Source organism: Pristiophorus japonicus, chromosome 10, assembly GCF_044704955.1.
Source record: "Pristiophorus japonicus isolate sPriJap1 chromosome 10, sPriJap1.hap1, whole genome shotgun sequence".
Classification (NCBI taxonomy): Eukaryota; Metazoa; Chordata; class Chondrichthyes; family Pristiophoridae; genus Pristiophorus; species Pristiophorus japonicus.
In genome coordinates this window covers 214,903,114-214,920,851 of record NC_091986.1, presented here as the reverse complement: position 1 = coordinate 214,920,851, position 17,738 = coordinate 214,903,114, and the positions used below count along the sequence as shown (strand labels likewise).

General features: G+C 46.5%; 1 protein-coding gene across 2 annotated transcripts in view; it reads right to left on the bottom strand.

The window, feature by feature from the left end:
* The window catches only part of lrrc32 (leucine rich repeat containing 32), a 41,578-nt gene that overhangs the window by 18,658 nt on the left and 5,182 nt on the right, over window positions 1–17,738 (bottom strand). For both annotated transcript variants that reach the window (XM_070892555.1, XM_070892554.1), the window contains exon 2: window positions 649–737. In XM_070892555.1, the coding sequence (XP_070748656.1) occupies window positions 649–732 (84 nt within the window). In that variant the 5' untranslated portion in view covers window positions 733–737. The remainder of the gene's footprint in view (window positions 1–648; window positions 738–17,738) is intronic.

Sequence of the window (17,738 nt, the reverse complement as noted above, 5' to 3'; positions counted from 1 at the left end):
ACTGATCTTGGAGACGGTGCAAAGAAGGTTCACTGGATTGATTCCCGCGATCGGAGGGTTGTCCTATGAGGAGAAATTAAGTAGATTGGGCTAATGTTCTCTGGAGTTTAGAAGAATGAGAGATGATCTCATTGAAACATATGAGATTCTGAAGGGGATTGACAGGGTAGATGCTGAGAGGTTGTTTCCCCCTGGCTGGAATGTCTAAAACTAGGGGGCACCGTCTCATGATAAGGGGTCGGCCATTTAGGACTGAGATGAGGAGGGATTTCTTCACTCAGAGGGTGGTGAATCTTTGGAATTCTCTACCCCAGAGGGATGTAGATGCCGAATCGTTGAGTATATTCAAGAAAGAGACAGATTTTTGGACTCTTGAGGAGTCAAGGGATAGGGGGATAGAGCAGGAAGGTGGAGTTGAGGTAGAAGATCAGCCATGATCTCATTGAATGGCGGAGCAGGCTCGAGGGGCTGTAGGGCCTACTCCTGCTCCTAGTACTTATGCTCTTAAAGCGCTTTCGGACGTTCCGAGGTGGTAAAAGGCGCTATAGAAATGCAAGCCTTCCTTTCTCTGCAATGCTCTCCCGGCCCCTGTCGCGACAGTGGTACACTCCGTGGCAAGCCTTATCTCAAGAGTCTTTCGGTACTTACCGTCCGGCAAGGGGGAAGTTCCTTTGGTCGATAAGATGCTGTAGTACTGTGTGCAGCCACAAGAAGCAGTAGAAAACACTCCATTGTTTCTGCAAGGAAAACCAGGTGGACAAGGAAAAATGTTTAGCAACAAGAATTCAGTGACATAGCTCAGACAAACTATAATATAAACTCAACTGTAATTTAGACAGCATTATAATATATTAAAAAAGTGCTGGAATTTTTACAGTGCTATAATATAAATACCAAACAGTGCAATAATATAAACAGTTCTATGATACATAAATAACGCTGCAATATGTAATTAAAGGCACTATATCATTAAATGTCACTTAAAGCACATTATGTTAAATTATATCCATCAGGAAAGATTGAACAGGTTGGGGCTGTTCTCTCTCAAAGAGAAAGCTGAGGGGTGACCTGATAGAGGTCTTTAAAATTATGAAAGGGTTCGATAGGGTAGACGTAAAGAAAATGTTTCCAATTGTGGAGGGGGTGTCCAAATTGAGGGATCATAAATATAAAAAAGATAGTCACCAATAAATTCAGGGGAGTCAGGAGAAACCTCTTTACCCAGAGAGCGGTGAGAATGTGGAAATCGCTGCCACAGGGAGTGGTTGAAGCGAATAGTATCGCTGCCTCTAAGGGGAGGCTGGATAAGTACAAGGGGGAGAAAGGATATGGTGATGGGGTGAGATGAAGAGGGGTGGGAGGAGATTCGTGTGGAGCATAAACACCGGCATGGACCTGTTGGAACAAATGGACTGTTTCTGGGCTGTAAGTACTATGTAATAACTATATAAATAACACTCTACTATAAAGAGTGTTATAATATGTAAGCACTGCTACTTTGTATAACAAGTGCTTTAATGTAAATAAGCCCATAACATAATCAGCACTGCAATATAAACAGAACGATAATGCATATTCACTATAACCAATGCTGCAAATCCGATTATAAGGGGCCGAATATTCCGGCCTCTCTGGGTGCGTATGAAGTGCACACGGACCCAGCGAGACCTCGCTAAAGCCAGTTCTCATCACATAATGCGTATGCGCCGAAAACCGGCTTTTCCGATCTGTCACAATGTCTTCAGACAGAATCTACACATCCCCGCAGGAAGGATATCGGCATGGAGAGATTGGGCTATTTGCCCAACGAATGTCCTTCAAACTCTTACGCCTGGTAAAAGCAGGCGTATAACTTACTTTTACCCGCGTAACATTTTTCAAACAGAGAAAAGTTAAATTTAATCTTTCATTTTTATATTAAAAACCCTGTCCATTAAGGCAAGTTTATTTTTAACCCTATTAAAACACATTAAAAAATATATATATTTTTCAAAAACATTTAATTTCAATTAATTTTAAATGTGAGTTTTTTTTTTAATTTATTGTGCTGTGTTTCGGTATTTTAGGGGGTTATTCTCATTGATGGTAATGGGAACTTGTACAGAGTTCCCATTTTTATCAATAGGAATACTAGATAGTGATTGGTGGTTCTGGCCCATGTGATTGCAACATAGACGTCCACGCATGGAAGACAGATCCCCGTGCACTGCGCAGTGAATGAGGTTGTTTCGTAGATTTTTTTCGGGTCGGATGTGTTCGTATGAAGGAAGCCTCCAAACCACAATTTTCTGCGCAATATGTGATCAGCATTACAATGTATAAATAACACAATAATTTCTAAACAGCACCAATGTAAATGGTGGTATATTATGAACAGTGGTATAATAAACGGTGCTATATTATAAACAAGAACTTGTATTTATATAGCGCCTTTAACATAGTAAAACGTCACAAGCTGATTCACAGAAGCGTTATCAAACAAAAATTGACACCGAGCCACACAAGGAGATATTAGGACAGGCGAGAGAGAAGAAGGTTTAAGGAGCGTCTTGAAGGTGGAGAGACAAAGAGGTTTAGGGAAGAAATTCCAGGGCTTGGGCCCAGACAGCTGAAGGCATGGTGGTTAAAATGGAGGATGCACAAGAGGCCAGAATTAGAGGAGCGCAGATATCTCGGAGGATTGTGGGGCTGGAGTAGATTAGAGAGATTGGGAGGGGATGAGGCCATGGAAGGATTTGAAAACAAGGATAAGAATAAATAGCCCTATAATATATAAACAGTACTAGAATAATAGCAGAATAACGTAGAATCTTTAATATAAACAGCTCAGCAATATAAATAGCGTCATAAGATAAATAAAACATAGAATCATAGAAAATAGGTACAGGAGTAGGCCATTCGGCCCTTCGAGTCTGCACCACCATTCAATAAGATCTTGGTTGATCATTCCTGCTGTCTCTCCATACCCCTTGATCCCTTTAGCTGTAAGGGCCATATCTAACTACCTCTTGAATATATCGAACGAACTGGCCTCAACAACTTTCTGTGGTAGAGAATTCCACAGGTTCATAATTCTGTGAGTGAAGTTTCTCCTCATCTCGGTCCTAAATGGCCTACCCCTTATCCTTAGTCTGTGACCCTTGGTTCTGGACTTCCCCAACAGCGGGAACATTCTTCCTGCATCTAACCTGTCCAATCCCGTCAGAATGTTATATGTTTCTATGTGATTCCCTCTCAATCTTCTAAATTCCAGTTAACATAAGCCTCGTCGATCCAGTCTTTCTTCATATTTAAGTCCTGCCATCCCGGGAATCAGTCTGGTGAACCTTTGCTGCACTCCCTCAATAGCAAGCATGTCCTTCCTCAGATTAGGAGACCAAAACTGTACAGAACTATTATATAAAGAGTGCTATGATATAAGCAGCGCTGTAATATAAACAGCACAATCTGAACAGTCTATAATATAAACACTTCTATCATACGAACAGCGCCATAGTATAAACAGTGTACAATATACATAACTCTGGAAGCAGTGCTGTAATACAAAGTGTGGTGTGATATAAGCACTGCAGCAATTTAAATGGGGCAACAATGTTCACAGAATCATAGACGTTTATGGCACAGAAGGAGGCCATTCAGCCCATCATATCTGTGCCAGCTGAAAAAGAGCTATCCCGCCTAATCCCACTTTCCAGCTTTTGGTCCGTAGCCCTGTAGGTTACAGCACTTGAAATGCACATCCAAGTACTTTTTTTAATGCAATGAGGGTTTCTGCCTCTACCACTCTTTCAGGCAGTGAGTTCCAGACCCCCACCACCCTCTGGGTGAAGACATTTCCCCTCAACTCCCCTCTAAACCTCCTACCAATTACTTTAAATCTATGCCCCTGGTTGTTGACCTTTCTGCTAAGGGAAATGGGCCCTTCCTATCCACTCTATCTAGGCCCCTCATCATTTTATACACCTCAATTAAATCTCCCCTCAGCCCCCTCTGTTCCAAAGAAAATAGACTTAGCATCTCCAATCTTTGCTCATCGCTAAAATTCCCCAGTCCAGGCAACATCCTCGTAAATCTCCTCTGTACCTTCTCTAGTTGCCATGTGTGTATTTTTGGGATCACTAGCCACTAGATGGCATCACTGTTGGAGGCCATTGGCCTGCATGCACGTATAAAAGGCCAGCCATTTTGTTTATTAGTCACTTTGGGCCTTAATAAAGCAGAGCCAAGGTCATACCTCTTGGAGTTAAACAGTACTCAGTCCAACAGTCATTGCATACACAACATTTGGATACACAATCCGAGATACCAGAGGAGAGTGTATGGACTGTACTCGTTCCTAACTAAGAGCAAACCGATATTTATCAACATGAAATTTAATAGGGTGCCGGTATCAATGGAACTGGACACAGGGGCGAATCAATCGATAATGAGTCAGAGGGCATTCGACAAGCTGTGGGATACTAAGGCTGTGAGGCCCAGGCTGAATCCAGTCAATGCCAAGTTGCGCACGTACACCAAAGAACTGATAACGATGGTTGGCAGTGCCACAATTAAAATGTCGTATGATGGTGCAGTTCACGAGTTACCTGGTTCGAACCAGGCAGGCATGGCAACTTCACAGGAGCCAAGGTGCAGATCCCCGTGGACTCAGATGCAAGACCCGTCCATCACAAAGCTCGGATGGTTCCGTATATGATGAGGGAGAAGGTCGAAATTGAACTGGACAGACTCCAGCGTGAAGGGATCATTTGACTGGTTGAATTTAATGAATGGGCCAGCCCCATTGTTCCTATGCTAAAAAGTGATGGCAGTCAGAATCTGTGGAGACTACAAGGCTACGATCATCAGGGTTTGGAAACAGGATCAGCACCCATTACCGAAGGTAGATGACTTGTTTGCTAGCCGGGGCGGTGGGGGGGGGGGGGGAAGTCGTTCACCAAATTGGACTTGATGTCGGCCTACATGACACAGGAGCTGGTCGAGACGTCGAAGAGACTTACGTGCATTAACACACATAAAAGACTGTTTATTTATCACAGGTGCCCTTTTGGAATCCGCTTGGCTGCAGCAATATTTCAGAGGAACATGGAGAGTCTACTGAAGTCCATTCCCAGAACCGTCGTGTTCCAAGATGACATCCTGATCACCGGTCGTGACTCCGAGGAACATCTGAACAATCTGGAAGAGGTTCTACATCGTCTGGACAAAGTGGGACTCAGACTGAAATGCTCGAAGTGCGACTTCACGGCACTAGAGGTCGAATTCCTGGGGAGGAACATTGCTGCTGACGGCACCAGTCCCACGGACACGAAAACCAAGGCCATCAAGAATGCACCCAAGCCGCAGAATGTGATGGAGCTGCGTTCATTCCTGGGTCTACTCAACTGCGTTTCTATACCACAGAAAGTAGTTGAGGCCAATTCACTAACTATATTCAAAAGGGAGTTAGATGAAGTCCTTACTACTCGGAGGATCAAGGGGTATGGCGAGAAAGCAGGAATGGGGTACTGAAGTTGCATGTTCAGCCATGAACTCATTGAATGGCGGTGCAGGCTAGAAGGGCTGAATGGCCTACTCCTGCACCTATTTTCTATGTTTCTATGTTTCTACTTCATTAACTTTCTACCTAAATTGAGCACCTTATTAGAACCACTGTACATGCTGCTAAGAAAAGGGGACAACTGGATGTGGGGTGCGTCTCAAGACAGAGCTTTTGAGAAAGCCACTAATCTGCTTTGCTCTAACAAGCTGCTGGTACATTATGACCCATATAAACGTTTAGTATTGGCCTGTGATGCTTCGTCATATGGAATTGGTTGCATACTCCAACAAGCTAACGAGTCGGGTAAACTTCAACCAGTCGCGTATGCTTCAAAAAGTTTGTCTAAAGCAGAAAGAGTCAACAGCATGGTAGAGAAAGAAGCACTAGCCTGTGTGTATGGGGTTAAAAAGATGCATCAGTATCTGTTTGGTCTTCGGTTTGAACTGGAAACAGATCACAAGCCGCTCATTTCACTGTTCTCTGAAAACAAACGTATCAATACCAATGCTTCATCCCACATGCAGAGGTGGGCGCTGACATTATCCGCTTATCATTATGTCATTCGCCATAGACCTGGCACCGAGAATTGTGCCGATGCTTTGAGCCATCTGCCGTTGCCCACACCGGAGGCGGAACTATTGTTAGTTATGGATGCTTTTGAGAGTGAAGGAACCCCTGTCATGGTTCAACAAGTTCAGACCTGGGCCAGCCAGGACCCGATTTTATCGATGGTGAAGAGTTGCATCCTCAAAGGTGATGGGTATGGCAGACCCAAGCAAATGTGCGAGGAGACCAAACCTTACATTCGTCGCAAAGACGAACTGTCTATTCAGTCAGATTGTATACTGTGGGGCAATCTTGTTATACCCAAGAAAGGGAGAGAGAAATTTATATGTGAGCTACATAGCACACATCCCGGCATTGTAATGATGAAAGCCATCGACAGGTCTCATGTATGGTGGTCGGGAATTGACTCTGAGCTGGAATCATGTGTGCATCAGTGCAACACTTGCATGCAGCTCAGCAAAGCACCAGCGGAATCGCGGCTGAGTCTGTGGTCGTGGCCGTCCAAACCACGGTCCAGGTCCCTTCCTGGAGAAGATGTTTTTAGCTGTGGTGGATGCTTATTCGAAGCGGATAGAGTGTATAATCATGTCATCCAGCACATCCACAGCTTGAGAATCTCAGTGTCATGTTCACGACACATGGTCTGCCTGACATCGTTGTTAGCAACAAGGGATCGTGCTTCACCAGATAGGAGTTTCAAGAGTTCATGATACTCAATGGTAGCAAACATGTAAGGTCAGCACCATTCAAACCTGCATCCAATGGGCAAGCAGAACATGCTGTCCAAATCATAAAGCAGAGTTTGAAGTGAGTAACTCAAGGTCACTGCAGACCCGCCTGTCATGCATACTGCTTAGTTACAGGACAAGGCCACACACGCTTACCGGGGTCTCGCCTGCTGAACTAATGATGGAGAGGTCTTAAGACCAAGCTATCTCTTATACACCCTGACTTGAATAATTATGTTGAATATAGAAGACAAAGTCAGCAAGGGTATCACGATCGCGCAGCTGTGTCACGCGATATTTCTGTAAATGATCCTGTATATGTTCTGAATTATGGTCAGGGTCCCAAGTGGATCGCTGGTATTGTCATGGCCAAGGAGGGCAACAGAATATTTATTGTCAAGCTCAAAAATGGGCAAACATGCTGGAAACATATAGATCAGACAAAGCTGCGGCACACAGACGAACCGGAACAGTCGGAGGAAGAGACAATCGACGACCAACCAACCTACCCCCAGTCATCAGAGGACTCGGTCATCAGTGGATCGGGACTTTCAATCACTGACATGTTCAATGAAAATGGACTTTCAATCCCTGGCATGGCCATTGCCACTCCCACCAGGTCAGCCACCCAGCCACCAGTCACAACAGACTCTGAACACTCAGCCAAGGCTGGAGTTGAACTGAGACAGTCAACCCAGGAGCGTAAAACACCGGACCATCTCAATTTGTAAAAGACTGTGTTAATATCTCAGAGGTGGGTATTGTCATGTATGTATGTTTGGCATCACTAGCCACTAGATGGTGTCACTGTTGGAGGCCATTGGGCTGCACACACATGTGCGCAGCCCAAGTATAAAAGGCCAGCTATTTTGTATATTAGTCACTTTGGGCCTTAATAAAGCAGAGCTAAGGTCATACCTCTTGAAGTTAAACAGTACTCAATCTAACAGTTATTGCATACACACTAATGCAATCACATCTTTCTTGTAATGTGGTGACCAGAACTGCATGCAGTACTCCAGCTGTGGCCTAACTCGTGTTTTATACAGTTCAAGCATAACCTCCCTTCTCTTGTATTCTGGGCCAAGGCTAATAAAGGCAAATATTCCGTATGCCTTCTTAATAAGAACATAAGAAATAGGAGCAGTAGGCGGCCATATGGCCCCTCGAGCCTACTCCGCCATTTAATACGATCATGGCTGATCCGATCATGGACTCAGGTCCACTTCCCTGCCCGCTCCCCATAACCTCTTATTCCCTTTTCGATTCAGATCAACTAATCACCTTATCTACCTGGCCTGCCACCTTCAGGGATCCGTGAACATGCACTCCCAGGTCCCTTTGTTCCTCTACACTTCTCAATGTATTCCCTTGCCTTGTTAGCCCTCCCCAAATGCATGACTTCACACTTCAGGAAGTATAACCTTACCGATATCAGTTAGGAGCCAGATGTTTGTTTGAGAAATGCAATAGAGGGCGAAACGCATTCGCCAGAGATGGTTTAAGAAGTTGACCACAGGCAGAAGGGAGTGAACTGCAGCCTTGTGGGTTTTGCAGAGCTACCCCTGACCTCCTCAAATCATTTACAGCTCCGCGTCGTGGCAAACGGAGTTTCTGATTGTTACTCTATCTACAGTTAACAGAACAGTCAGAGTACTTCAGACTCTGACCTCATCACTTCAGACATCAAGGTCAGAGCAAGAGGCACTGCATCTTATCATTCGATGACAAGAGGTCTCTGGGAGTCTTTCTTCCCGAGCCCGAGTTAATATACAAGAGTTAACAAACAACAGACAGCTGGTAACAGGTCATGCACTTTGGCAGAAAAAAAATCAAAGAGCAAGTTGTTATTTAAATGGAGATAAATTGCAAAGTGCTGCAGTACAGCAGAGCTGGGGGTACTTGTGCATGAAGCACAAAAGGTTAGTATGCAGGTACAGCAAGTGATCAGGAAGGCCAATGGAATCTTGGCCTTTGTTGCAAAGGAGATGGAGTATAAAAGCAGGGAAGTCTTGCTACAGCTATATAAGGTATTGGTGAGGCCACACCTGGAATACTGCGTGCAGTTTTGGTTTCCATATTTACGAAAGGATATACTTGCTTTGGAGGCAGTTCAGAGAAGGTTCATTAGGTTGATTCCGGAGATGAGGGGGTTGACTTATGAGGAAAGGTTCAGTAGGTTGGGCCTCTACTCATTGGAGTTCAGAAGAATGAGAGGTGATCTTATCGAAACGTATAAGATTATGAGGGGGATTGACGAGATGGATGCAGAGAGGATGTTTCCACTGATAGGGGAGACTAGAACTAGAGGGCATGATCTTAGAATAAGGGGACGCCCATTTAAAACTGAGATGAGGAGGAATTTCTTCTCTCAGAGGGTTGGAAATCTGTGGAATTCGCTGCGTCAGAGAGCTGTGGAAGCTGGGACATTGAATAAATTTAAGTCAGAGATAGACAGTTTCTTAAACGATAAGAGATTAGAGGATTGTGGGGAGCGGGCGGGGAAGTGGAGCTGAGTCCATGATCAGATCAGCCATGATCTTATTAAATGGTGGAGCAGGCTCGAGGGGCCGTATGGCCGACTCCTGCTCCTATTTCTTATGTTCTTATGTAACAAAGGATGGCAGCGAGGGACGAGGGACAATCCCTCAAGCCCCCCCCTCACTGTCAACCCTTCCCGAGTGCAGAATCGGTTTCACAACTTGATCACAGTTTCAGCTGCGTTCATTTTAAAAATCTACTATGGGGCGCCCCGAGATTGTGAAAAAGACTTGCATTTATATAGCGCCCTTCACGACCACCAAATGCCGCAAAGCGCTTTACAGCCAATGAAGTACTTTTGGAGTGTAGTCACTGTTGTAATGTGGGAAACGCAGGAGCAAATGTGCGCACAGCAAGCTCCCACAAACAGCGATGCGATAATGACCAGATAATCTGTTTTTTAGTGAGGTTGATTGAGGGATAAATATTGGCCCCAGGACACCGGGGAGAATTTCCCTGCTCTTCTTTAAAAGCGCTTTGGGACGTTTTACTACATTAAAGGTGCTATACTTGCTTCCACTCTAAAAGTGAGTTCTCAGGTGGCTGAACGGTCCAATACGGGAATTACAGTCTCTGTCACAGGTGGGACAGACAGTGGTTGGAGGAAAGGGTGGGTGGGGAGTCTGGTTTGCCACACGCTCCTTCCGCTGCCTGCGCTTGGTTTCTGCATGCTCTCGGCGACGAGACTCGAGGTGCTCAGCGCCCTCCCGGATGCTCTTCCTCCACTTAGGGCCAGGGTCTCCCAGGTGTCGGTGTGATTGTGCCACGGGATCTTTTATGTCTACCTGTGAGTGCAGGTGGACCTCCGACAGCGCAGCGCTCCCTCAGCACTGTACTGGGAGTGTTGGGCTGGATTCAGGTGTTGCAAGGCCCTGGTGTGGGCCTTGAACCCACAACCTTGTGACATCGAGGCGAGAGTGCTACCCACTGAGCCACAGCTGACAGGTACTATATTAAATGCAGGACTTATCCGGGGTACGGGCTGATCGTATTTTAAGAGGTTACAGTGGTCGAGCAGGGGAATTAAAAACTAAAAACATGGAGTCACAGTGGGTTTCAGGGTGGGTAACCGGCTCGCTCCTCGCTTCCTCACCAAACCTCACTGTGTTTCAGAAACTTGTGTTTCTTCTGAGGCTTGGACTCCTCAAATATTAACGAATGAATACTTAAAGATGTTTGTATCAATTTATTCTCGATAGGGGGCTGAGCGTTACGGTGGGTTAGGCACTATCGTCAGGATCTTCTCCATGGGTTCTCCTGATCGATCGCAACCTCAGAACAAGATCAGCAGAAATCCCGGTTTAAAAAAAAATATCTAACTTGCATTTGTATAGCGCCTTTCACGACATCTGGACATCCCCGAGTAGTAAACGTTGCTGCCAATTTGAACACAGAATGTCCCATGAACAGCAATGTGATAATGACCAGATAATCTATTTTTAGTGATGTTGGTTGAGGGATAAATATTGGCCCCAGATACCTGGGAGAGCTCCCCTGCTCTTCTTCAAAATAGTGGCCACCGGGTCTTTTATGTTGACCTGAGTGAGCAGGCGGGGCATCGGTTTAACATCTCATCTGAAAGACGGTACCCCTCCGACAGTGCGGCACTCACTCAGTACTGCCCCTCCGACAGTGCGGCACTCACTCAGTACTGCCCCTCCGACAGTGCGGCGCTCCCTCAGTACTGCCCCTCCGACAGTGCGGCGCTCCCTCAGTACTGCCCCTCCGACAGTGCGGCGCTCCCTCAGTACTGCCCCTCCGACAGTGCGGCGCTCCCTCAGTACTGCCCCTCCGACAGTGCGGCGCTCCCTCAGTACTGCCCCTCCGACAGTGCGGCGCTCCCTCAGTACTGCCCCTCCGACAGTGCGGCGCTCCCTCAGTACTGCCCCTCCGCCAGTGCGCCGCTCCCTCAGTACTGCCCCTCCGACAGTGCGGCGCTCCCTCAGTACTGCCTCTCCGCCAGTGCGCCGCTCCCTCAGTACTGTCCCGTAGGTCAAATCTACCCCAAAATTTTATTTTAAGTGGATTAGCATCTCCCCTTTAGTAGCCAAAGGACTGTCACCCAAATCTGTTAAGGATTCAGCCACTAATCCTCTACTCGAGATTGAGGCTTCAATTCCTAAACAGTCTATTGCTGCCGTTAAATCAATGGGTTGGGTAGTACATCCTATAATGTGTCAGCTGTGGCTCAGTGGTAACACATTTGCCTCAGAGTTAGAAAGTTGTGGGTTCAAATCCCACTCCAGGAACTTTAGCACAAAAAAGAATCCAGGCTGACACTCCAATGCAGTGCTGAGGAAGCACTGCACTGTCATAGGTATCGTCTTTCAAATGAGACGTTAAACCGAGGTCCCATCTGCTCTCTCAAGTGGATGTAAAAGATCCCATGGCACTATTTCAAAGAAGAGCAGGGGAGTTATCCCCGGTGTCCTGGCCAAAATTAATCCCTCAATCAACATAACAAAAAAAAAAACAGGTTATCCGGTCATTGTCACATTGCTGTTTGTGGGAGCTTGCTGTGCGCAAGTTGGCTGCCGCGTTTCCCACATTACAACAGTGATTACACCCCAAAAGTACTTCATTGGCTGTAAAGCGCTTTGAGACATCCGGTGGTAATGAAAGGCGCTATATAAATGCTAGTCTTTCTTTCTTTATAATCCGACTGTTTAAAAAATGAACCGTTTGATATTTTTTCCGAAAGGACACATCAGATTCACAGGTACTCACCAGCCAGAAGTGCCCCACCAACCTCTCAAAATTCTCATCCTTGTTTTCAAATCCCTCCATGGCCTCGTCCCCTCCCCATCTCTGTAATCTCCTCCAGCCCCCCCTGCCCCCCCAACCCCGAGATGTCTGCGCCCCTCTATTTCTGGCCTCTTGAGCATCCCTGATTATAAGTCGCTCAACCATTGGTGGCCGTGCCTTCTGTTGCCTGGGCCCCAAGCTCTGGAACTCCCTGCCTAAACCTCTCCGCCTCTCTTTCCTCATTCAAGATACTCCTTAAAACCTACCTCGTTGACCAAGCTTTGGACCACCGGTGCTAATTTCTCCTTATGCGGCTGTTTTGTCTTATAGCACTCCTGTGAAGCGCCTGGGGGTGTTTTACTCTGTTACAGGCGCTATATGAATACAAGTTGTTGTTGTTGTTGAGGTGCCGTGCGCAAACAGTAGATCTTACATCCCTCGCTTAAAAAAAACCCACAAACGTTATCTCTGGAAGAGAATTTATAACCGTCAAATTGATTGGCAGCACAATGTCATCTTCACCCCCCCCCCCCACCCCCGCACACCCCCTCGCGTGGAATATTGGAACAGGAGAGAGACCATTCAGCCCCTCGAGCGTGTTCCGCCATTCAATCAGACCATGACTGATCTGCGACCTAACTCCATTTACCCGCCTTTGGCTCATATCCCTTAATACCTTTAGTTAACAAAAAGCTATCAATCTCCGATTTAAAATTAACAATTGATCTAGCATCAGTTGTCGTTTGCGGAAGATAATTCCAAACTTCCACCACCCTTTGTGTGTAGGGGCGTTTCCTAATTTCACTAAAAGTCTTGCTCTAATTTTTAGACTGTGCCCCCCCCCCCCCCCCGCTAGTCCTAGACTCCCCATCCTATCTGTTCCCCTTAACTTCTTGAACACTTTGATCAGATTTCCCTGAACCTTCTAACTTCCAGGAAATACAACCCTAGTTTGTGTAACCGCGCCTCGTAATCGAAGTGGAACTCACCAAATATCCCAAACGCCGCCACCATTCGACCCGATTGGCATCAGACAGCACAGAAGCGTTGCGCAGAAAATCGCCACGGTGGCGATGGGCAAGCTGGGGTGAACAGCGCCCAAGGCCAACGGGGTCACCTGGGCGATGGGGGCAAAAAGGACTTGGCACCGACTTTCCAAGCGACCGTGACAGGCTGGTTCCCAATATCACCGGGCTCTGCTCATCTGGAAGCAAGATCGAGGGAACTAGCCTTTGTGTTGCCATCGGCAGCAGGGGGAATAGAAAGTACTGAGCTGGGAAAACCCAGCTTGCCGGTTTCGGCCTATCGGATTACTCTGCACATCAAACATGCTCTTCAGGCTTGTTTGATGAACAGTACAAGGGAGAAAGCATTCTCCAGTCAGGTGGCACCACTCCACGAGCTCTCAGTGTGGCCAATCCCGGAGTTTCCATGTGATGCAAGATAAGTGGAGTTTATTTATAAACCTACAGCAGCGGCAGCAACTTACATCTCGGAGTGAGACATCGTCCCAATGTGCTTCACAGGACCTTAATCAGACAAATAATTGACACCACGCCAAAGGAGACAGAAAGTAAGAATTTGTATTTATACAGTGCTTTTCACCAGCTCAAGACATCCAAGAGCGCTTTACATCTTTTTTAAAGTGTAGTTACTGTTGTAATTATCATCATCATCATCATAGGCAGTCCCTCGGAATCGAGGAAGACTTGCTTCCACTCTTAAAATGAGTCCTTAGGTGGCTGAACAGTCCAATACGAGAGCCACAGTCCCTGTCACAGGTGGGACAGATAGTTGCTGAAGGAAAGGGTGGGTGGGACTGGTTTGCCGCACGCTCCTTCCGCTGCCTGCGCTTGGTTTCTGCATGCTCTCGGCGATGAGACTTGAGGTGCTCAGCGCCCTCCCGGATGCACTTCCTCCACTTAGGGCGGTCTTTGGCCAGGGACTCCCAGATGTCGGTGGGGGTGTTGCACTTTATCAGGGAGGCTATGAGGGTTGTCCTTGTAACATTTCCTCTGCCCACCTTTGGTTCGTTTGCCGTGAAGGAGTTCCGAGTAGAGCGCTTGCTTTGGGAGTCTCGTGTCAGGCATGCGGACAATGTGGCCCGCCCAGCGGAGCTGATCAAGTGTGGTCAGTGCTTCGATGCTGGGGATGTTGGCCTGATCGAGGACTCTAACGTTGGTGCGTCTGTCCTTCCAGGGGATTTGTAGGATCTTGCGGAGACATCGTTGGTGGTATTTCTCCAGCGACTTGAGGTGTCTACTGTACATGGTCCATGTCTCTGAACGGCGACTAGGCCTCTCCCCAGTGGCAACCAAATCCCCTCCATGATGGAGTCTGGGCATCGACCGTGGTAATGTAGCAAACACGGCAGGCAATTTGCGCATAGCAAGCTCCCACAAACAACAATGTGATAATGACCAGGTCATCTGTTTTAGTGATGTTGGTTGGCACAGGCTCGCCGGGCTGAATGGGCTCCTTGTGTGCTTGTAACCATTCCACGGTTCTGTGGTTGAGGTATAAATATTGGCCCTAGTGTACCGAGGAGTACTTCCCTGCTCTTCTTGGAAATAGTACCCATGGGATCTTTTATACCCTTCCAGAGAGAGCAGACGGGGCGTCGTTCTCATCCAAAAGACAGCGCAGCACTCCTTCAGTACTGCACTGGAGTGTCAACCTGGATTGTGGGCTCAAGTCCCTAGAATAGGCCTTATGTTTCAACCTACAAAGGTGAGAGATTGCTACCACTCAGGTGTTCCTGGAGCAGAGCTTCACGTACGCACCCGAAGAAATTGAAGCCCAGTGATTAGCACACCCAACAATTTTCCACTGAATCACAGAATCATAGAAATTTACAGCACGGAAGGAGGCCATTCGGCCCATCGAGCCCATGCTGACAATCTGCAAGAGCACTTCAGCTAGTCCCGCTCCCCACCCTTTCCCCGTAGCCCTTCAAATTTTTTGCCCCTTCAGCTACTTATCCAATTCGCTTTTGAAAGCCACGATTCAGTCCGCCTCCAACACCATTTCAGGCAATGCATTCCAGATCCCAACCCCTCGCTGCGTAAAAAAAGTTTATCCTTGTGTCACCTTTGACCTCTTTGGTCACCTACCCCAAGATCTTTTTATCTGCCTCGGTGTCAGACTTTGATTGCTAACACTCCTGTGAAGCGCCTTGGGACATTTTACTACATTTAAAAAGGCGCTATATAAATGCAAGTTGTTGCTTTTGGAGGGGAGTTCTGCATAAATACTCGCCCGATAGCTAACACTAATTAGAGGAAGTTTTTTGATCTAGCAATAACTAGCTTTCGAATGGAGCGCACTCCTCTTATATCACTTTATTCATGCCATCAGGAGAAAGTGCTTCTACAGCAGTGAGTTACTCTTGAACCACTGCCACTGCTGTAACAAGGCAGAGACAGCAGCCAATTTGCACGCGCCAGATTATTTGGGGTGAATGTCAACCTCGATACCAGGAGAGGTCCCGTCTCTTGTATGAATTGGTCCATGGGATCTTTCACAGCCACTTAATCTTGCCAGTAAGGGCCTCGGCTTAACGTCTCATTCTGAAAGACGGCATCTCCGACAAACAGCAATTACCGGAGCATTAACCTAGATTATGTGCTTGAATCCTGAACTCGGCTCGAGTCCATACCTCTGTGACTCAGAGAGCGCTAGCAGGTGAGCCAAGGCTGATGTACAAACACTATAAGCACTGCAGTAGCAGCAGCTCACCGCTCTCCTGTAAACATGGTCTGTACAGACTCCCGAATTCCCCTCCCCTCAAAAATCTGTACTAACATAGGAACAGGAGGAGGCCATTCAGCCCCTCGAGTCGGTTACATAGAAACATAGAAAATAGGTGCAGGAGCAGGCCATTCGGCCCTTCGAGCCTGCTCCGCCATTCAATCAGATCACAGCTGCTCTGTATCTTAACTCTATTCACCCGACGTGGTTCCTTATCCCTCAATACCCTTTGCCTAACAAAATCCTATCAATAACATTTTCAGTTGACCCCCGGCCTCAACAGCTTATTGGGGGAGAGAGTTCCAGATTCCCAGCACCCTTTGTGTGAAGAAGTGCTTCCTGACATCACCCCTGAATGGCCGGGCTCTAATTTTAAGGTTATGCCCCCTTGTTCTGGACCAGAAGGACTAGTTTCTCTCTAGTTACCCCAGCGAAGCCTTTAATCATCCTAAACACGTTAATCAGATCGCGCCTTAATCTTCCATATTTTTCCAAGAATTGTCTATGCAACCTCTCCTCATAATTTAACACTTATCACTCTGACTAATTCAATCTATAATCCTATGGATGAGTTCACAGCACAAAGCTGCATTTAACTGGGGCAGCTGTGGCTCAGTGGGTAACACCTCTTGCCTCTGCATCAGAAAGTTGTGGGTTCAAGCCCCACTCCAGGGATTTGAGCATTAGATCTTAGCTGACACTCCAGTGCAGTGCTGAGGGTGTGCTGCTTTGCTGGAAGTGCCATCTTTCAGATTGGATTTTAAACCGAGGCCTTGTCTGCCCTCTCAGGTGTAAAAGATCCCACAGCGCTATTCAAAGAAGAACAGAGGAGTTCCCCCTGGTGTCCCAGCCAATATTTATCCGCAGCCAACATCACAAAAAAAAACAGACTATCTGGTCATTATCACATTGCTGTTTGTGGGAGCTTGCTGTGTGTAAATTGGCTGCTGTGTTCCCTACATTACAACAGTGACTACATTTCAAAAGTATTTCATTGGCTGTGATGTGCTTTGGGACGTGGGGTGGTCATGAAAGGCGCTATAGAAATGCAAGTCTTTACATTAAGGAACGTACTGCTTAATTATGACACATGGAATCCTTAACTTATTGGTAAACTGCTTATCACTCGAAATATATTCAAAAGAAAGTTAGATGTGGCCCTTACGGCTAAAGGGATCAGGGGGTATGGAGAGAAAGCAGGAATGGGGTACTGAAGTTGAATGATCAGCCATGATCATATTGAATGGTGGTGCAGGCTCGAAGGGCCGAATGGCCTGCTCCTGCACCTATTTTCTATGTTTCTATGAAATACAGCACTTTTTAAAAAAAAACTGTAGGAAAAAAAGTCTTTTCTGTCAGAAATTTGACCTGACTTCGTTCTTATTCTAGAGCACCTAATGTTTAACCTGTGACCCTGGTTATTTGTTGTGTGTGGACATCAGGTGAAGATATGGGTCTGATTTGGCTGTGATATCTTGTCCCCCTCCTCCCCTGTACGGTGGGTGTCTAGGCTGACATGTGAACCACCATTTGGGCAGGAGGGATGAAAGGGATTTTCAGCACTTGTATCACACACCCTCGTGAGTCGGTGACAGGGGAGAGAAAATAAAGGGAAGACGACAAAGAAGCCTCTTGGCCCAACAAGCTCACTCCTTCTACAGACCATTCACAATGGACTGTAACCCATCCATTACATCCCCTGACTAAAGATTCTCCCTGCACTCCTCATTACAGAGTTAACAACAATTTGCATTTATATAGTGCCTTTAATATAGTAAAATGTCCCACAGTGCAATTATCAGACAAAATTTGACACCAAGCCACATAGGAGAAATTAGGGCAGATGACCAAAAGCTTAGTCAAAG